We start from the raw sequence: 22,098 nt of genomic DNA, 5'->3' as shown, positions 1-22,098 counted from the left end.
TATGTGTGCTATTATAGATTACATTATCTATATACTATTACTGTTCAACTTGCCTCCACATACTGCATTTTCTTTCTTTCTTTACATCTTGCAGGATGAAATATCTTTGGACTTCCCACATATGTGTGTTTGCAGCTTCTGGTCTGTGCAGTTGTGACATGTGGGGGCTGATCTTGAGATTTGTCCATCTTTACACACCACAAAGGGTTAGTTAGAGCTGTTACATGCTATTGCTTTGCTTGTTTTCACTGATGTGTGAAAAATCCAGTTCTTTAAGGGGTAGCCTGAGGTGAACCACCACATGCTTAAAACAGATTTGCAGTACGCTGGAGGGAAAGTGTTTAGATTTATATACGGTTTAATCTGGAATTCAGGGTGCATTTTGGGAGTGTAACTTATTAAAGGAATTCTATTTAAGTCCACTAGATGGTGATGTTGCAGAAGCTATGGAATGCATTTTTTAAAAAAATAACACTTTTCATGAAAAATCAAAGTGACAACAGTATATAATTTTTCACATATAGCCCAATACAATATTTTGCGCTTCACAGAAGCTAAATTAATACACAGTATTTTGTTAAAGTTCTTAATGGAATTACTTTTAGAGACGGAAATTGCTAACACAAAGAGGCTCTTCGACCTAAAAATGCAATTTGTGAAGCAGCTCCTGTTGTCTCTGTTCTCAAAATTTGTTGATCATTCATTGACAGTGTTTTATTTAAGTAAATGTAATTGTTGTTGTTTTCTGCCTAGGTATCTGTGATTAGATATCTGACACCAGTACTCATATTACTGTATCTTTGTTACAAGGTAGGGCTCTTTGTTAGTCTATATCTTTCTTTTTAGAAAAATTACTTTTAGAAAATAAGGAAAATTTCCCAGCCACTAAGGTCCATTTCTCCCTATTACATTTGTTCTTTGCTCACATTAACTTTCCTTCACACTGTCAAGTACAGGCTAGTTTCTCACAGGCATCTGGTTGGCCACTGTGAGAACAGGATGCTGAACTAGTGGACCATTGGGCTGATCCAGCAGGCTATTCTTATGTTCTTACCTATGTACGTGAGAAAATCATTTATGTGAATTATGTTACACTAGGAATATTTTCCACTCATCTCATATATCAGGAAATCAAACCACCCATCAGCTCCCTGATTTCTATGCTGCGATTTTTTTAAATATATGAAGTCTCACTTCCTTATACAATAATTTCTGTCAATGAAGACATAACCTGAAAAAGAGCTGTGAAAATAATAGTATTCAACCTGAATACAACCAACCTGACTCTGTAGCTGAATGGCATTTTCTTTACGCCTGTGGAAGGAGACCTGTGATAATATATTCTGTATAGTTGGTCCAGTTAAACCCTGTTACCTCCTTTGAACAGTACATTTTTGCAGATCTGGCATTTACAAGTTACACTTTCATAAAAGTGAAACTGAAAACCACATTCTGTTGACATCATAAAATGGGGCACCTTTATTAGCTTTGCCTGGGCCCAGAGACTGGTCCCAAGGACCTGCACTCTGGTTTACTGCGAAGAACCATCAGATTGCCAGGTACCATGGATAGGGCCTTTTCAGTGGTGGACCCACATCTTTGCAAGTTCCCTCCCACACAAGATTCATTTAGAGCCTCATTGGTGGCTTTTAAGTACAGTGGTGCCTCGCAAGACGAAATTAATCCGTTCCGCGAGTCTCTTCGTCTAGCGGTTTTTTCATCTTGCGAAGCAAGCCCATTGACGGCTTAGCGGATTAGCGCTATTAGCGGCTTAGCGGATCAGCTGATAAGCGGCTTAGAAAAAGGGGGGGAGGGGGGAAAAACCGCAGGAACTCGCAAGACATTTTAGTCATGCGAAGCAAGCCCATAGGGAAATTCGTTTTGCGAAGCGCCTCCAAAACGGAAAACCCTTTCGTCTAGCGGGTTTTCCGTCTTGCGAGGCGTTCGTCTTGTGGGGCACCACTGTACCACTTTTTAAAAAACTCAGCCTTTTATCCATATTTGACATTGTTTCAGTTGCTCCTGTTTTAGTTGTTTGATATGTTGTATTTATTAATTGCTGTAAGCCACCTTGTGAAGGTTTTGCCCTAAAGACAACTTTTCCGGTCAGACTGCCCTCTTTCCTAACTCCAGGCCACCTTTACATTTTATGTCATTTATTAGTTTTAGTATTTTAAAATGGTAAATCTCCTTGTGTGCTTTGGTGGGAAGGTGTTATATAAATGCCATATATATATATATATATGCTACTGGATACAAATACATTAAATAAATAAATCTCATTGCTATCATTGGATAAATATTTACACCGATAATTAAACATATAACTTACATTCTGCAAGAATTGTTTTGTTTTCTGAACCTGTAGGTTTTTTCAGTACTCAGTTGAAAGGCTCATTGCAAATATACTCTGTTTGCTACGTATGAGCCATTTTTAAAGCAACAAATGTTCACTGTAGTACTCTTTACTGATTGGTGTTTTACTTCACTACACTTTTAAAAATAGAAACTGCTGTAAGATGTGTCTTTTTTATTTTTAGCTCTCGCTTGAAAGCAAATGGTGGCAGATACCAACTTTTATGCATAGATCTCTAAAGATTATGTCATGCAGCACCAGGCTTCATACTGGCTGATGAGTGCAAAGGTTGCCCTCTCTCTTCTCAACAAGCAGACCAACTAGTGCTGTCAGCTCTGACAGCCTTAATCAGCTCTGCTGGGGGAGACAGAAGGGTATGCCTCAATTTAGTCCTACCCAGACCCCTTCCAACTGGTGATCAAATCTGACCAGCTCAGTCATCTTTTTATGCACATCAAAGCAACGTGCGTAGAACCTGGGGCACTGGGTGCCCTTTCTGTCACCTGCCTGTGGGTTCCCCTCTGCATCACCTTCCCATTGAGGCAGAGGCAGAAGACCGCTCAAATCATCAAAACCTCTCTCTACACTCCCTGAATCCCCTCCAGTTTTTGCACAAGCAGTTCCAGTTAGTTATGTCCTGAAACTTTTTCTAAGTAGCATCTCATTTTCAGTAACTAGGTTGAACTATCTTCTGTGGATACATTTTTTTCCCAAGCAAAATATGCAAGAGCTTCCCTCCTCCCAAACCTGTGGTGGTTTTGGGGGGGGATTATAACCTAATCTCGAATAAGCTAATGAAAGCTTCTTTAGAGACATGTGGTTGCTGTAAGTCCAGATACATTGCTTGAAATATTTATTTGTTCAGCTTCAACTGTGGCTGTTTGTTTAACCCTTTCCCTGCTCCCTATTTTCCTGCTCCCATACAATCACACATTCCAACCATCTCCTTTTCTCTATGTGACATTCTGGGCATGCTTTTGCCCTTGCAAACATACACCTGGAACCCCACGGGGAGAAACATGGCTTCTGGGGGTGAAAAGCGACAGGCAAGGAAGTGGGTGAAACATCCCCCATTGACCTCTTGCCACCATGCTTTCCGTAAGCAAAGCAGCCAGTGTGGGGGGGGGGGTTTCAAAATTAGTTCATTTTAGGGGGTTGGGGCATTGTCCTGTCACTTGCTGTCATGGAAAATCACTTTTCCTTCAAGTGGCTGGTGATTTGTGAGATCTGTTTTTGGACATAATGAACAGAACATCATCTTCACCTGTAGTACATCTTGCTGCAGCCTCCCAGCTTACTGTTCTATGTGTAGGCCTGCTTTAGTCCATACCGTTTCCATTTGTAATGTTTTAAAACACAAGGCAGCTGCTGCTGAGCAGAGCAAAAGACCTGCTTCTTCCTATGACTGGGACATCAGTCAGGTTTTCCCACTCATTCTCTAAAAGCAGCCATTTCTAACTGCTACAGAATTGAGCTCCATCCCAGTATTTGACATGTGGATTATTCTCTGTACTCTCCCCCCCCCCCCGTGTGGTTTTTCTTCTAGTTCTGGCCTAGTGTGATGGCTGAGCTGTCGGAGCTGAGGGAATTCTATGACCCAGACACAGTGGAGCTGATGAACTGGATTAAGTAAGAGGATTTTTACTTTATTTAAATTAGACGCTCTTTAGAGTTAGCTGATGTTCTTAGTGTTGCTGCTCTCTGGTTCCATCAGTGACCTATATTGACCAGTTCCAGAAAGCAGGCAACATAGCTTTTGGCCTGTGGTTAGTGATTTTGTTGCAATCTCTGCACAATTCCTCTTGACTGCAGCAACTTCTTACAGTTTTTGGCTAGAACGCTGATGGCCAGCTTCATCATCATGGGCAGCTGGAATCTCCCAGGCAAGGTTCTTGGAGGCTTGAACCTACACACTCCACTGCATGGTAGCAACTGTCTCAAGAACCTTCCCAGATGGGTCAAGCCCTACTCATCTCTTGCCCTCCACAACTAAATAACATGGTAGGCACCACTTCCAGTACAGAGAAAAGATATTACAGAGGATTTTCACAGGTGCTTAAGTGATGTATCCTCATTTTCTGAAATGAGGCCTCTGGAGTCCTCTCACTGTGTGCTGGGAGGAAGTACCTAACATGTTATTCAGCTAGGGTGGGGTGGTGAGCTGTACCCATTCCAGCAAGGCTTCCTGGAGTTGATGCCATTATGGAGCATCAGAATGGGGGGGGGGAGCTTCAGCCCTCCTGCACCTTGGCTTGCAGAGTCCAGTCCTTCCCCCACCCCAACTGCTATGTTGGAAATGGCCCCCAACCTGGCACCAGAGAGAGGCATTTGGAGACCACAAGACATGACTTGATGTGACCTGTGGGCCCCCTGTTTCGTTTATCCTTGACCTGTAGTTTCCGCTATAAAAAGTGGCGCTGCGGAGGTGGAAGACTTTGTCAGTTAGCGGAATATGTTTGCCTCTTGCAGCACTGCATTGCTGCTTCTTTTTTTACCTTTTTTCCCTCTTTTTTTGGGTAGGGTTAACAGACAGTGTAATTATTCATGAGTAAATAGGTAATATAAATCTTCACCACCATTGTGAATGCAGACCAAAGTCATCTCCATCCCTTTGCTACCATATTGACATGTTCTCATGACTAATGTTCACCAGCCAGGGGTCTTTAGTACCACTTCTGTATTAAGAGATGCTAAATGTTTGATAGCCCTGGTCTCTGGAGTACAATATGCAGTGTTTTATATATAGATTTATACATAAAATATACATGGGGCTTTGGTTTCAGCCACAAACTGGATTTGACTGGTTGCAATGAGAGCAATTTTTCACACAAGCCCAGAGCAGAGAATACTAAACTGCTGCTTATCCTCTTTTCCTTTTAAATCATGACAGACACTTTTTTTGTTGTTTGCTACTTGGAATTTATTGTGTCAAAGAGCGAATGTTATGCACGTAAGGAGAAGTTAATTACTTTTGCATTAACAGCAGTCGACAACCAATTTATGCCTTGCACCTGAAACTGGGACTGATATGTTCTTGCCTTGTAAGCTCCTAGTGTCAGAAATGATTCAGTCATTATTCATTTGGCCCCTTTAAAAGTTCAGCTGAACTTCATCTCATTCAGGGTTTACTGCATAGGATAACTTTTTTTGTTTTGTTTTGGCTTGCAGTTTTCTACCTCAGAAAGGTTTTGAAAGCCAAATTTATCATTACGGACCATCAGGCTTTCTTAAGAAGGTGTTTATCTGAAAGGGGGCGCACTATTCAGTATACAGTGAATTGTGCTGCATGCTGTACATCATGTTGTTTTATTTCCATTCTTGTACAGTAGTGGACTGGAGCCTAAGGGCCCTTTACCACCTTGCTTCCATATTCCTATCTCCTTTACCTCCCAGTTCATGTTGCAACTTTCAGTTCCTCTCTTTCTTTCTCTCTCTTTCTCTCTCTCTCTCTCTCTCTCTCTCTCTCTGTGTGTGTGTGTGTGTAATCTAATATGGAGGTTTTGCACAACACTGCTCTTGCACAAAACCTCTGAATTAAAAACTTAAATAAAACAATTAAAAGATTGATTTATGATCTGCAAATGTACCTTCATTCCTAATTCATGTTTGGCTGTGGATTACTGTTCGTTTTTTAAATTGTTGTTTTTATACAGAGGTTTTGCGCAAGAGCAGTCTTGCCAAACCTTCATATTAAAAAACAAAACAAAAAATAAGAGGTTGATTTATGTTCTGCAAACGTGCCCCCATCGTGCAGCAATTGGAAATAAGCATCATTTTGTCCAATGAAGGAACAAATGGCTTCTGCTGGTTCTTCCTGAGGGGACAGTTTTATTTTTAATACAACTGTTTTGTGCAAGAGCAGTTTTGCACAAAACAGCTGCTTTTTTAAAAAAGGAAAATATAGCACAAAGGTGCCTTCAGCATCAACCAGAAGAAGCATGTGTATGCTGCATCCTTTTGTTTGGGCTAATGGAACTAAAATGGATAGGTTGTGCTGAAATTGATGGATGGCCATCCTGACTTGGCCCCAGACACACTCATCAGATGTTTGGAAGCTGTGGCTGGATGGTTACGTGGGAGCCGGTTGAAGTTAAATCCTTCGAAGACAGAGGTCTTTTAGCTGGGTCGGGACGATATGGGATGGGGGGGCAACTCCCATCTCTTGCGGGGGCGCAGTTAGTGCCGGCACCGTCCATTAAGAGTTTGGGTGTAATCTTCGACACCTTTCCATGGAGGCGCAGATTGCAGCTATAACAAAGGTGGCATTTTTTCATCTCTGCCAAGCTAAGCAGTTGGCTCCTTACCTCTCTCGCCCTGACTTAGCCACTGTAGTCCATGCAACGGTCACCTCCATACTGGATTATTGTAACTCGCTCTACGTGGGGCTGCCCTTGAGACTGACCCAGAAACTCCAGCGAGTGCAGAATGCCGCGGCAAGACTCCTTACGGGGTTCTCGCTGCGAGAGCACATTCTCCCAGTGCTATACCAGCTGCACTGGCTCCCAGTGGAGTACAGGATCAGGTTTAAGGTGCTGGTTTTAACCTTTAAAGCCCTATATGGCCTAGGACTCTCATACCTACAGGACCGCCTCTCCTGGTATGTCCCACGGAGGACCTTACGGTCTTCAAACAAAAACATATGGGAGGTCCCGGGCCACAGAGAGGTTAGGCTGGCCTCAACTAGAGCTGGGGCTTTTTCGGCTGTGGCTCTGATCTGGTGGAACGCTCTGTCACAAGAGACTAGGGCCCTGTGGGACTTGACATCTTTCCGCAGGGCCTGCAAGACAGAGCTGTTCCACCAGGACTTTGGCCAAGGCACCGCCTGACTCCCTCCTTTGGCAATCTTCACAGAACTCTAGCCCAATGGTTGCCATCAATTTGATTTGAATTAATTTTAGAATGAAATAATTTTAGAATGTTGTATTATTTTATTGTTGTTAGCCGCCCTGAGCCCGGCTTCAGCTGGGGAGGGCGGGATATAAATAAAACTACTACTACTACTACTACTACTACTACTACTACTAATTATTATTATTATTATTATTATTATTATTATTATTGAAATGAGGAACAAAGTAGGGGTGTGTGGCAGTGGGCAGCACTCAGTCAAACCTCTAACCCCCATAAAAATTGGCTTTTCTAAAAAGTGCTTCCTGGTACAGTGGTACCTTGGGTTAAGTACTTAATTCGTTCCGGAGGTTCGTTCTTAACCTGAAACTGTTCTTAACCTGAAGCACCACTTTAGCTAATGGGGCCTCCCGCTGCCACCGGAGCACGATTTCTGTTCTCATCCTGAAGCAAAGTTCTTAACCCGAGGTACTATTTCTGGGTTAGCGGAGTCTGTAACCTGAAGCGTATGTAACCTGAGGTACAACTGTATCTTCCTTTTCTTTGTTACTTTACTCCTTGAAGCTGCATCAGTGGCCACCCTAATTCTCTAGAAGTCTCAAAGTTCTGACATTTCTAATATTGCATTTAGAAGTGTCTTGTAGATACATTATTTGCAGCACTAAGCTCTAAAGTGGAGGAGCTCAAAATGTGCATAAAATGTTCATAATTTATCTCTTCTGATTTGACCATCAAATAAATCTTCCTTTTTAAGCATGACTTTTTGCTTTGAATTTTCCTAGAATCTTAAGCAGGGTTCTTTCCACCCACCTTCCTCCAAAATTGTACATGGAGCCCTGTAATTCCCATTAAAGCTTTCTGTTGTAAATGAGTTATTTTGTAGTAATCCTATAATTCTTAAAAGTGTAGATAAAGCAGAGGTTCCCATTTTGTATTATAGTGCTCAGTTTACCCCATTAGTTCAGCAGTAATTAACTTGTTGAAGCTTAGAGCTTCAAAAATAAATGAGATTATTTGTTCAAAATGCCATCAGGTCCGCATGGAATGACATTTAAATTACATAATGTAAATCAGTTTGACCTGTAAGTCCTTGTCATTATTTAGTGACATTTCTTGCAGAATAAATTGTTTGCAGGTTGGGCAGCCTGGTTATGGAGCTTGGCAGAAACCTATAAAAACAAATTATCCTTTCATTTTATACATCATTTGTTCAGACATTTGTAAAAATTGCTTCGTTTTTCCATAATGGAAAAGTGTCATTTGGGCCTTTGAAGACATTAGCTGTGTAAGATTCAGGCTGAGCTTTTTAGCAGCTGCATTGGGCAATAAGAGCAGAGGAATTCGGTGTTCCTCTTTGCAATGTGCCTAAGACCATGCAGGCTAATTGTCCCCCTCTTGTGGTCATTCCCTGGGAGAATTACTCTACATTTCTGCCACTTATTTGTAGTAAATAACCATTAAAGAGATCCAAGGGAAGAAGCACAGGTGAATCCTGACCCCTCTTTTCTTCCTTCTACTGAAGCACCCCAGTTGAATTTGTAGACCTCATCTCATTTTCAAAATGCTGGTGAAATCGCCACCAGTGGAGCCATGGCAGAATCTGACAAGTCAGGAAGAATGTGCCCGGCTCTGGATAGAACTAGGCAAAACCTGACAGGGGTTGTGGTTGATGACTGGCAGAGTCAGAAGTCAGCTGGGTTTTCAGCTCCAAGTGCTGGTTCCCACATAGAATTGACTTTTACTGCTTGGACCAGTAAAACACTGGCTGTTTGGTGATCCTAATTGCTTAGGTCATCAGCCAAGGTCCTGCTCTGGGTGTCTCTGCCTTCAGAGGTTAGGCCTTCTCAGTGGTGATGCCTAGTCACTGGTGACCCTGTCTGATCTCATCACTGTTAACCTTGTTAGGCATCAAATTGTTGCTGTTTTCCTGGGGCTTATCTTGAACGATGCCCATCTTTTGCTATTTATTGCTGCTGGCTATTTAATTTGATTATGCTTAGTTTTGTGATTCAGTTTCATTATTTGTTGCATTAAGTGATCTTTAAACAGGGTGGAAAGATTATAAATTAAATAATTAAATGATGTTTTAAAAGTCCCAGAATACTTACCATGGATGATGTCCCAGATCTCTCATATTGCAAGAGACATAGGAAGTGCATGGGTTGACCTAAGGGTCCTCTTTCAATCTGACTTTTCAACGGTGCTGCATTGGCCCTTGGCAGAGTTTCTTCCAGTTCAGATGGCTGAGGTCTCAGCTTGAGACCTGTCTGAAATTCATCTCCCAACTTGGGCTAATGGGGAGAGATGATTACGCACACGCATCACATTAAGTTCTTCTGCCGATTCATATGCTGAGACCACCTCGCTTCATGGTATTTGTGACTTTGAATATTTTAAATGTAATTATAAAATATTAAACCAGAGCAAAGAGATTTTTCAAAAGAAGCTGGCTTTAGAAGTCAAAGAGAAACTGACAGTTTTCTTTTTTCATCAAAAGTTTAAATGGCTTACTAAAAAATATTAACTCTGCTGTCTGTATATGAGATTCACTTGGCCTTGTAAGAAGTTTTAAAGCAGCCCTGTGGTATGTCTTGCATCGTTGCTACAAGTTTTCTCCTTTGGGGCTATAGCAAACATTTATGGTTGTCTCTTAATATATTCAAAGTTTGATCAGATAATTCAATGGAAAATTAAGTGAGAGCTTAAATAATGTGCAATAACTTGGGCAGGTACACATAGTTAAGTGTAGAGATATGTTCATGTTGGCAGCTTTCCAGCTTTCTTGAAATGACCTCTTCTCTTTATTTGTTAAATTGTATACCTTCAATCAGGTATCTGCAATAACAACATGGGCATCTTATTTCTACTGTTACTTATGATTACAGTACAGCCAGCCTGGGATTGTATTACTTCAGGATGAGTGTTTTAAAGGCCTTATCCCTACAAACTAGCTTTTCATAAGCAAGATGCTTTTGACCTTCTGAATTGCATGGCTGCAATCTGAAGTGGGCTTTTACTAGGATGGTTGACCTAACTCTTACCTGCATGGACTGTTGCCTTAATTCTTAAGCCTATCCTAAAACCCCAAAATGAGGGCTGGTCAAAAGACATGGGGCTTGAGGGAGTTGCTAGGGCAAATAAGTGTGTGTGTAGAGATGGTCCCCTCTAGAGCCCCACAAAGCCTAAGTCTGCCTCCAATGGAGACAAAATCTGCAACTTTGGGTATGTAATTGCCAACTCTCAGTCCTTGACTGCTTCTTCATCTTTCACTTCAGTTGCAAAGAGAGTTGCCAGATAAAACCCACTAAAGTGATATTCCCTCCATCCGTCTCAGGAGCACTTGCTTGAGAAAGCTGTTCAGGTCCTTTTGAAAAGGACTGGGGGTTTTACATGCCTTGTCTCACTTTCTTTAACTAGATCAGCACACAGACACACACACACAAATCACGTTAATTGTCTAAGAACTAATTAATTTAAAACAAAATTAATTCTTGCAACCAAATGTAGCTGTTTTGCAAGCAGATGTGAGGATATAGGAATTTCTCTTGCCTATATTACAAAGTATACAGTTTAACCTTTAGCTATACAGTTATACCAATATGATAGTAAAGTTGTTCTTAATATTTGCCCAGGTCTAACACCCCCAAGAAGTCAGTGATTGCTGGAAGCATGCAGCTCTTAGCAGGCGTCAAGCTGTGTACAGGAAGGATTTTAACAAATCACCCCCACTACGAGGACAAGAGCCTGAGAGAAAGAACAAAACAGGTAAGGGAGACCTTCTCAGCAGGTCCTTACAGCTGAGCCATTGGTCAGGCCTGGCATAAAGTTATTAATGAGTGTAGCTAAAGGAAGCTCCATTATCTCCCACTGACACCTGGCCCAAGTCAAACATACATTGCAAGGCACTCAGCAGTGATTAAAACTAAATCAGTATTACCAAAACTGTTTTCTGAGGGAACAGATGCACTGTTTGGGGGTTCTCTTTGATCCACCATTGTCACATAAGGCCCAACTTGTAATCAACACACCAACAGCAACTGCACCTGGACCTGGACCTAACATAATCTGGTATTGAGAACCTCAAGACTTAATTACTGAGTGCGTTCTATGCAGTGCTGCCATTAGGTCTGGTCCGGAAGCCATAGCTGGTGCTAGACTGCTAAGTTTGACATCCCATCCCATCCCAAACACAAACTTGATGCTGAGCCAGATTTAAGGTACTGCTGGTAACTTAGGTAGCAGTCTTGTAGAGAGTATTCCCTTCCTTTATATTTCAGAAGTTGTGCATTCAGATTCTTTGATCTTTTTCTTCTACCCATTTCTTATCCATATCTCTATTTTAGTCAATGCAAAAGAGCCATGCTAAGCCAGACAAAAGATCCATCTTGCCCAGTGTCTTATTTCCCACAATAATTAGCAGGATGCTCGCAGGAAGTCCACAAGCAGCCATCAAGGCTGCAAGCCAGTTCCTGCTGTTACCTCCCATCAAATCGTATTCCATGGTATACCTTCTCTGAATACAGAGGGCCCCATCATGACTAATTGACAGACTTCTTCACAAATTTGTCTTTTAAAGCTATCTAAGCCAGTGACTGTTACCATATCTTGGCACAATGAATTTCATACTTCAATTTTGTGTTGCGTGTGTTCTTCCTTTCGTGTGTTCTGAAATATACCTCCATCCAGTTTCAGTGGATGACCCTGAATTCTAGTATTATGGGACAGGTGTAGGGGACTGTCAAATTTCTCCATGTTATTTCATAAATCTCTGTCTTATGCTCCTCTTGAGTTGTCTTTTCCCCCCAACTTCGAGCAATAAAGAAATGGCGGAAATGGGGGTGGGAATCACAATTATAATTAAATTACACTGTTTCTAGGTTTATCAGGTGTATGCAAAAAGATCTCCTGAAGAAGTCCACAGGATCCTCAGATCTTTTGGGACTGACTTTGTGATCCTGGAGGACAGTATTTGTTATGAAAGAAGACACAGCAGGGGCTGTCGGCTGCGTGATCTTCTGGACATAGCAAATGGCCACGTAAGTACTGGAGCCTGCCTTCCTGTTTGCATTACAGTATTTGCAGGAACTGTGGCACAGGATCATCTCTCCCTGTAACACCCTGTGGCTTTGTAGTCAACACGATGCACTCCAGATGTTGTTAGACTCCAACTCCCATCAGCCACAAAACATCCTGGCAAATGGTTAGGAATGATGGGAGTTGTACCAACAGTAACTGGATGGTGTCTTGATTGGCTGTCTTGCCTTAAATACACAGCAAACATAGTGTGAAATGTACTATGAACCAGACAGCAGGGCTATTATGTCACTGGGAAGTCTAGCATTTATGTTCTGTTTGGAGTTTATAAAGAAGGCTGCAATCCTAATCCCACTTGTCTGTGAGTAAACCCCATTGAATTCTGCTGGACTAACTTCTGAGTAGACATAGTTAGAATTGTCCTGTAATCTGTGGTCAGGCGTTAGGATTGCCCATGTGAATTAATATAGGATTGAATCGAGTAAAGTACAGCAGTAAAGTACAACGTGCCATACACTGAAAGCACATTTTTCCTCCAAAGAATCTAGGGAACTCTAGTTTGCCTCTCAAACAGCCACAATTCCCAGCACCCTTAACAAACTGCAGTTTGTAACAAACTAAAGGAATCTTTGCTGGGTGTGTGAGGTGCGTGTGCTTTTTAGGTGTATGGTGTGTAGGCAGCTGTGGGCTTTTCTCTGACTATACAATGGCATCTGGTGCTTGTACAGCTTAGTGTGTTTCCTTTGTATTGCATTAAGAGAGCAGTTCATTGTTTTAGAATGTGGCAACAAGAAGATGTTTGAACAACCTTGTAATTTCTGTTACAGACCATGGATGGTCCTGGGGAGAATGATCCTGATTTAAAACATTCGCCACATCCTCGCTTCTGTGAGGAAATCAAACGAGACCTGCCTTCATACACAATATATTTTGCTAAAGTATTTCAGAACAAAACGTTCCATGTTTACAAGCTCGCTAGACATAAAAAGACTACGTAGCTTTGCTGTGACCGCAGCAGCTCATGCCAAGAGTTTACAGAAACGGTTCATGGGGCGGGGTGGAATCATTGTACACTGGGTTAAGTGTTTTACCTTTTAATTACTGTGATCATTAGAAAGGGTTTGTGCTGATAATGTTGTTATGTGTCCAGAAAGCTTTTCTAGACTACAGAAGGCTGGTTGAGAAAGGGCTCTGGTGCAGACGCTGTACAAGTGGTGTGGTGCAAGCTCCACCCTGACATCGTCAGTGTCATGTAGGAGTGACTCTTTTGTGAAGCACGATGGCACATCCCCCATGAAAACGATGCTCAACATACAGAGAAAGGGGGGGGGGGGAGTCTGAGACTTAGTCTCACCTGCATTGCACTCAAAGCATACTTACCCAGGACCTCTGTGGACCAGCTGTCGTGTCTTTCCATCTACTGCTAATCTAGGGGAGTCTGCTCAGGGTTCTGGCTTGCTAACATGATCCTGTTGATACCATTTGTGTCTTGTTGTTGCTTCTTCGGTTATTTTCCTTAGGGTGCTTGGGAACACCAATCCAAAAACATTTACTTGGGAGTAGTTTCTCCCGGTTTTTCTTGGTGCTTTTTCCATGGTTGCTTAAGCATCACAGACTAATCTTCTGATGTCTCAGCCCTCAACCCGGATCCCAGAGCTTTGCTGCCAAAGTGCTTAGGGTGTATATACCAGTGACCTTTTCCTTTTCTAATGCTAGGACCCAGATGTGAGCTCTGTAATAGCCATCAGCAATGCAATGCTTTTGGTAACCTTCCCTTCACACGCACTCCCTGCTCTCCCTTGCTTCTCTCTCAGACAGCACAGCTCTGAGGATACTTGGCCCTCTGCTGACAAGGATGGAGCTGCCAGTCTCTTAGCAGCCACTGTGCAGCTAAGGGCAAAGTAACCCAAGAACATCCCTGCGTACAGTTTTGCTCTTAGCAGGGACTAAAAAGTGAGGGTTTTCCCCAGCAGGGACAGCTTTGCTGTTCTTGCCACAGCATTGTCTTTGTGCCATTGCTCATCCAACATTTTTGCTGCAGGTTGATCTGCCCCAAAGCAAAGCTCTGGGCTTTGTGTGAGTGCTGTTGCTGAAGACCATAGTCCAGCAAAAGGTTTGCATCCATCATTTGAACATTGCTCCCCTTCCTCATTGTATGGTACTTCTCAAGCTCTCTTGACTTTCAAACACTTGTTGCTCAGCATTCCATTTGTAATGTTTAGTGGCTGCTTGTTTTACCTGTGGTTCCACACTTGATGACTGATTTTTGTGTGTGGTTTTCAAACTTTGAAGACTGGAGCATGTTGGGTTTCTTCGTTTTTCTTTTGATAATGTAGCATGTTGTGGCGTCCTTTCAGAGGAGCTTTTACAAACAAGCAAAATGCCCCCCCCCATGTCCCCTCCTGCATATTACAATATTCAATTACTGTATTCTGTTCTCCCACCCCCCTTCTAAGTGTGTCTTTTTAAGTAAGAATACCAAACCCAAGAGAAACACTGTCATAAGCTTCGTTATTAAAAGTGGTAGGATATATTGTGCTTTAAGGGAGATTTTTGCTTTATTGTATGTGACAAGTACTTACACCAACCGTTTCCTCTCAAAGATCCTCCCTCCCCCTTCAATGTTTTTCCCCTCCTTACTTGGAGAAAAAACAACAACCCCATGAATCATGTTCCTTATGTTGAAGCAAATAGATTTCACATTTTTGTACTTTTATGAAGACTATCAACTTTATAATGCTGTGCTTTTTTATTAAAAAAAAGTCACTGTGATGTTTTTAAAGCTAATTTTAACATTTTTATATGAGATTTATGGCAGGGTTGGTTTGGAAGTAGAACCTTCCCAATCATTAACATGTAACTTGGCAGCTGTAGGCACAATCTTTATTAACTTCAAAGTCCCATTCAAATGAATGGGAGTTGGGCAAGGCCACAATCCATCTCCTGTTAACTCCATTTTTTCCCTGGTGTAATAATGGCCAGTGTTCACTTCTGGTGCAAAATCTGATGGTAATCAAGTGCCTCTGGAAAAACATCAATAGGAAGCATATTTGGCCTGCTCAAATAGTTCACGTAAGAAAATTGTTGCAATTAATTCCTAACAATGAGAAACTTGCAGAGCTTCAGCTAGCCTCCCCCACATTTAATTAAATCAAGATGTGTAATGAGATTAAAGTTCCCCAACTGAGCTATGTTCCAGTTCCCAATGATTTAAACATTTTTCCCCTCTGCAGTTGTTCCTTGGTAAATTGCTGCAGGGCTAGATACGGTTCTGTCACCCTCACACAAAATAATTTTACATTTAGGTGCAAGTATTCATTAAATAACACACAGGATCCTTCTGCGCTTTCATCCCACCACCACCAAAAGGAAAGCAGACTTTAATCAGCTCACACTTAAATCAAACCTGGAGGTGAGCCATGCAGGATTTTTTATTTATTTTTTATTATTTTTTAGTGAGGAAGCAAAGCCCCTGAATAATTCCTACTCTGTTTCCCTTAATGAGGTTGGAGCCCACTGCCGCTTCAACATAATACAATAATAAAACATTCTAATAAGTAGTAAAACTTTAATTAAGCCTGTAGTGATGTGTGCCTGATCTTGCTGGGAGCCTGGGTCAGCAGATTCCTCGCTGGTAATGCTGCATGCTAATTCAGGATAAGCACATCCCAGGCACGGTGGAGTGAGATAAGGTTGCCCTGTCCTTTAGAGGCAGTGGGCACAATCAGCTGAGGATGCAGGCGCTCAGGGCCACTTTGCCCAGAACATTATGCACCTGTCTCCCAAGCAGCCCACACAGCCGCAGTATATCAGGCCTCATCTTATTTTAAGCCTTAAGCTCAGCCAGTGTGGAGGAGCAGGCAGAGATATGACAGCCTGCATGTGGTTCTGAGGTCTTATTGCAGCTGCTGCAGACGCCACTGTCATGGCATATGCAAAACAGGGGCATGGCCAGGTGGGCACTTGAGGTGCTGGCAGCTCACCACACTAGTACCTGCTGCTTAAATTCAGCTTCCCCAGCAAGAGTTCCGATGGCACTGCTATCTTTTTTTAAAAAGAACACTGACCCATGCACTGTTTCAGTATTTTCACATCACATTTTTTATTACCAAATATGTATGATCAAATATTGCCATCTTAAAAAAGCAAGCTTTTTTTTTTTTTAACTGGAGCTGTCAGTTGTCCCACTCCCCCCCCACCCCCCACCCCCCACCCCCGATCAAGCCAAATCTGACCTTGACTATAACAAAACAGTGTGAGAAGGCAATCTTTTTTTATTAGGCCAACTAAAATACTGGATGCAAGTTTTTGGGTTGCACAGAACTCTCTGGTGGGCTTAGTGTGACCTTATGAGGGACATGGTCAGTGGAGAAGGAGGGAGAGAGAGAGAGCTGCTACTTGGGTCATTGGAATGATGGAGCTGGAGCTGCATTAAGGGTGTTAAAGGGAAATTTCCTTTTCTTTGTAATGTGCCTGATACCTGCAAAGCAATTTCAGGGGTCTGGGTGGCTTGGTGTTGTTGTGGGAATGTTGTAGGCATCAGGAATAGCCTTTGAGATGCTGGGTGCCAAATGATTTTTGTTTGCTTTGCTCCTGTACTTGAGGCCTGTTAGAATGTGCCAGGGGTCCTTTTCCTGTCTAATATTCCTTCCTTCCTTCCTTCCTTCCTTCCTTCCTTCCTTCCTTCCTTCCTTCCCACCTTCCCACCCTTTCCAGTCATGGAAGTGTACCCCCACCCCCACCCACTTCATTTTAATTTAAGGAAGGAAGGAGGAAGTTCAGAAGTAAAGATTGGCCAGTAGGTTGGCTGGTGAGTCCCCATCCCGTGCCTTTTTTCTGCGAGCACTCAAGGATACACAGTGCTGGCACCTTTTTTTTTCTAGAAGAAAAGCACTGGTTTAAAGTGTGGCATTTAATGTAACAGCTTCATGGCGAGTACCAGCACCGTTTTACAAGAAGAAAAGCAATGGTTTCCCCCACATCCTTACTTGAACATGCACAATTGGAAGGCAGGTCTGACAACCTGAAAAAGCCCCAACATCAGGGATTGTGGAATAAATCCAAGCAGCGACATGTATAATGAGAAACACATGCAATACAGACCACAATAGCTATAGCCTCAGTAAGTGCAGGAGATGACATTTTGGATGCCAGCATGGTACAGCTCAAGGTGGTGAGTGACACAATCATCAAAGGAAGTTTGAGGGACCCTTAGCAAATAAGTATATGGGGAGCGGGAGTTGGGATTGGTTGGAAACAGAATCCTAGAAAGCTGTATTCAGAACCTTGCAGGCATTTGCCCTGTTTCTCAGCATGCTGTGGCTGGGTGGCTTCCTTTTACAGCCCAAGGGTCACACCTGCCAAAACTGGGTGCAGCCACCACACTATAACGCAGGAACACACACAGGCACATAGCCCACCTGCCTCAGCTGATCCATGAAGAAAGAGCTATCGTCTCACCACTCAACAAATGATCAGTCTGATGTCTGGGAACGGCATGATTTACATAATCTCTCAGGTCCTGGGCTCTGCCCAGCCTGTGCTGTGTACAGCCAGCTCACAACTTGTGTGCATTTAACTTGCACAATCGCAGCTTTATGCTCTTAGCGGCCGGCCAGCACACAGTCACCCAAATTAAACACACACAAGGTGGAGAGCTTAAAAGCTGTTTCTGCATCACATTTTCCTGCCGTGGAAAAAGCTTTTAAGGTCTCCACCTTGCTATCTGGTTCTGGGAAGGTCTCACATTGGCTCTGGGAGGCTCCAGTGAGATCTCAGGAGCCTCCCAGAGCTGGTATGAGAGCCTCCCATAGCCCCTTAAGCAAGGCAAAGAGCTTATAAGCTCTGCCTTGCTTGGGTGGCAAGGCTCACATGGTGTACTGGCTCCAGAAAGGTAGGGATGGTTGCATGGGAGCGGTTCTGGGGTGGTTTTGGCTACACACAATTTTGGCTTTACACATCATCTCCTGCACTTATTGAGGCTATAGCTATTGTGGTCTGAATCTAACTCCCACGCAAGTTGTGAGTCATCTGTATTTATTTTCACTTTTCTGCTGCAACCAAAACTGGAGAAGTCGGGGGGGGGGTCCCCTGTTTTGAGGGAAGCAGGTCAAGCCCTTGAACTTGGGGTAGAAACTACAGCATAGGAGGGAACTGTAGGAAGGGGGCACAGCTGTAGAATTCATAAGCTGCCAAAGATTCAAGTCTAGCTGTGAGCTAGTTTAGCGACAGGGCTAGTTCCCATTCTGGGAGCAAAGATTGGGGGTTTTCATGCTGCTTCAGGTCAGTTTTTCTTCTTCTTCAGTATTACATTCCCTTAGTTCAGGCCTGTACAATTTATGACCCACCAAGCCAAGTGTAACACACCAGCCAGGCCTATTGGCCCACCAGATGGTCAGCAAATCTGCCTGTCTTTGACTGCAAACCTGAGCGGGACTGGGTGGGGGGAACATGGCTGATGAATTGCATTTGTTGAGCTGGCCTGGGAAGCCTGCCTTTAGCACATGGGATGAGAAATCTGTAGCCCTCCAAATGTGGTTGTACTCAATGTTCATCAGACCCAGCCAGAGTGGCCAGTGTTTAGCAATGATGGACACTAGAGTCCCAAGTGAAAGGCCACATGCTAGCCATTCCCGTTCCTCACTGTGCCATCTGTAACATTGTGCTACCAAATGCATGCCAAAAAAAGTTGTTTTATTATTAAACATGATTCTCTTCTTGCTTGCAAGAAACACTTGCATCCAACCTGCAAGCTACTTGCAGTGCAATCCTAAACCATGTTTACACAGAAGTAGATCCAACGGATGTCCAGTGGATCTGCTTCCAAGTTCAAACCCAACTTGTTGCCGCCCTTGTCTGCTCCTTGGCCCCTTAGTGTGGAAGAAAAGGTTACTCTACATTTATTCAGAAGAGAAGTTTTCTATACAGTTACGGTGAAAGTGAAATTGTCAGTCTGTGGAGCTAAAAAGTCAAAAGGAGGCCAGTATGAACATGAGGAGACACACATCTTCAATATTTTTGCTGGTTAACACTTCACCGTGCAGGCATTTTATAAGATGCTGTACTGAGATGCATGAATATTGTCTTCTAAATAAAGTTTGATCTGCAAATCAAAACCTGTTGCCATCTGTCCTTTTTAAGGCAGCCATTTAAAAACCTGCTTCTCTTGTTGTTGCTCACATCCTCTGTCAAAAGCAGCTCATTCTTCTGCCAAAAGAAGCTTTTTGACCTTGTCTTAAGCGCCTTAACATGCTGAAAGGAGTTAATATTTATTTAAATCATCTTTGGGCTTTGACAGCTTGTAAGAGTAGCTTTTATTGAATTTCCAAGTTAAATGATTTAGCAGTAGCATTTTTTCCCCCTGCCATTGCTGCCTGGCGCACTTAACTTTTGTGAGGTTAGCAGCTTGTCTGAGAAAGTTATTTGGATAGCGTTAAATAGAAGTTGCTTTCTGATCCATGGGGATCCATTGCTGCTTTTTCCCTTTCCTCCTAATGGTGAATTTCTCAATAGTTTTGAAACTTTATATGATAGAAAGAAGCAGGTCTCTTGTCAGGGAAGCCCAGCCAAAAGTAATTGCATGTGGCATGCGGCCTTATTTGAATTTTGAAAGGTTGGTCTAGGACAAGGGTTTAAAAATACAGTATTGCCGAGATCTCATGGATAAGCATGGCCTGTCTTCAGTCAAAACCACTGCCTTGTTTGACTAGTAAAGTGATTAAAAGTTTGTAGTGTAAAGCAAGTGCAAGCTAGGAACTCAAACTAGATCGGGTTGATGACGGTCTATGTTGGATGTAATTGCTTCAGGAAACCTATTTCAGAAATAATTGATCTAGTATGAGCCTCTGTAGAGCAGCAGTATTACTCAAGAGCACGTTTACTATACTGTCAGGAAAGCTGGCAGTGACCCTTTTTACATGCTGCTCCAGAGGTGGAGGTTGGGAGGTTGCCTGGAAAGGAAAGGAAACACAATAGCTTGGGGTCCAGGGGGTGACAATAAGCTGTTGCAGTAACCATGAACTACTGTGGCTAGTGCTAGCTACATCAGGTGATGGGAGTGCTCTGGTTACTAAGGTGTTCATATTAAATAAAATGCAGATCCGTGAAGCTGAGCTAGCTGGACAAACTTCATCAAGGGAGTGGCATGCAGCCATAGTCTTTAGGGCATAGAACAATTGTTAACCTGTATCGGGAATATCTTTGGTAGCATCTGGTAAGAGGTGGTGCAGTGGCTTATGTTCCCTCTCCTAGCAGCACACAGGAAGATAGGAAATGGTGTGATAGCAAGTCAGAGCATTGGTCCATCTGGCTTAGTATTGTCCATGCTAATTGGCATGACTCCCCAGGATTTCTGATGGGGGATCTTTCCAAGACCTACCTGGAGATGGCAGGAATTGGACTCGGGACCTTCTGCATACAAACTGCTCAGCTGCTGAGCTACAGCCCTTTGCAGCTGGTATAAGGAAATCATGCCTGACTTTTTGGGGGAAACAGTTGATTGCATCACTGAGGCCACCAGGCTCAGAAGTCTCAACTTATTTTTAGTTGCTGCAGTGTCTACTCTTAAGGCATGTAAAAGAGTACACTTTATTCCTGGGATGATGCTCTGAGGGTTGCCTCAGTGCCACAGAACTATGTTATCTGTTGACTTTCATTTTGTAGAAATGGTGGTTGGAAACTTATGAAAACCAATAGAGCTTGACAGGTTGACAGATTAAATACTAATATATAGAAGATTATTTAAATTGCAGGCCTATACACAATTTGTATAGGAAATAGAATTGTTGTTGCTACATGTTAGCCTGTAAAGAGCTTGGCAGGAGATTAGTTAAAGTACCAGATTACTGAAAATCCAACTACCTAGGGACATACTTATTTCTTTTCTCTTTCCTGTCAGCTGCAGGACTTCTAATAATCAGGTCTGCTGGCCTCTTTCTTGACAATGCCACAACTCCCTTGCATAGGCTTTTAAGGAAACGAATAGGCAAGTCCTGCAAGGCAGAAAGCAAGTACTTTTTGACTGCTGCATGGAACATGCAACACAGTGGTGGCCATGAAATACTGGAAGTGTGGCAGGAATAACAGTCTCCATTAAGAGGAAGATGACAGCCCCTGCCATCATTTCACCTTGCAGAGTTGCATGAATAGCTGGAAATGCTTTTCACATCTTCACTTAGTGAGAAGGCTGGAAGGTGCTCAAAATAGGGTGGGATGCCACGCAAGTTCTTTTAAGATTGACATACCACTCTTCCATTTCTGTTCAGGCAGACATTCTTGAGTCTAGCCTAACCATCCCACATCATCATTTCCCTCACACTTTGAAAACTGCATCCCTAACAGGGCGGTTCATACCTAGGAAGCTGCCTCATACCAGGCAAGATTGTCCATCTCACCCAACAGCGTCTCCTCTGCCTGGCAGTGGCTTTGTGGTTCTCTCTGACACAGGGTCTTTCCCCTCTTCTGTCACCTGATCGTATTCTTAACTGGAGATGCCAAGGATGGAACATAAGACCTTCTGCATGCAAAGCATGAACCCCAGCACTGGACTATGATCACTCCACGCGTGCTTTGGTAACCTTGAGGCTTATGTGCCATCCAGATAGATCAATATGGCTTGGGAAGCTGCAAAGGCAGTGTAAGACAGGGAGGAGGTAGATACTGTTAGACTGTACCTGCCATTATCCCCGAGCATTGGCCATGCTGGCTGGCATCAATGAGAGTTGGTGTGGTGTCCTTCAGGGTGCATTCTGAAGGCACTACTAGCCATGTTTCCTCCACAGTTGGGAGGCAGGAATTCTTCTGAATATCATCTACTGGGAACCAGTAGAGGGAGGGAGAGTGCTCTTATGTTCAGGTTCTGC

At 43.0% G+C, this 22,098-nt stretch overlaps 1 protein-coding gene and 1 long non-coding RNA gene across 4 annotated transcripts in view; one reads left to right on the top strand and one right to left on the bottom strand.

Annotated features, from left to right (window-relative positions):
• The window catches only part of DPY19L3 (dpy-19 like C-mannosyltransferase 3), a 37,943-nt gene extending 21,551 nt beyond the window's left edge, over positions 1-16,392 (top strand). For all 3 annotated transcript variants that reach the window (XM_081870214.1, XM_081870215.1, XM_081870216.1), the window contains exons 14-19: positions 95-206; positions 754-810; positions 3,903-3,985; positions 10,837-10,969; positions 12,082-12,240; positions 13,066-16,392. In XM_081870214.1, the coding sequence (XP_081726340.1) occupies positions 95-206; positions 754-810; positions 3,903-3,985; positions 10,837-10,969; positions 12,082-12,240; positions 13,066-13,236 (715 nt within the window). In that variant the 3' untranslated portion in view covers positions 13,237-16,392. The remainder of the gene's footprint in view (positions 1-94; positions 207-753; positions 811-3,902; positions 3,986-10,836; positions 10,970-12,081; positions 12,241-13,065) is intronic.
• LOC309346527 lies at positions 14,994-17,595 on the bottom strand. The gene is made up of 2 exons (XR_014158671.1): positions 16,938-17,595; positions 14,994-16,901 (listed from the first exon to the last, which is right to left on the bottom strand). It is a non-coding gene; the product is annotated as an uncharacterized lncRNA (long non-coding RNA).
• Positions 17,596-22,098: the final 4,503 nt, after the last annotated feature.

The sequence above is a fragment of the Podarcis erhardii genome (assembly GCF_964252035.2).
Source record: "Podarcis erhardii genome assembly, chromosome: 7".
Lineage (NCBI taxonomy): Eukaryota > Metazoa > Chordata > Lepidosauria > Squamata > Lacertidae > Podarcis > Podarcis erhardii.
This window is presented reverse-complemented; position numbering and strand designations above follow the sequence as displayed.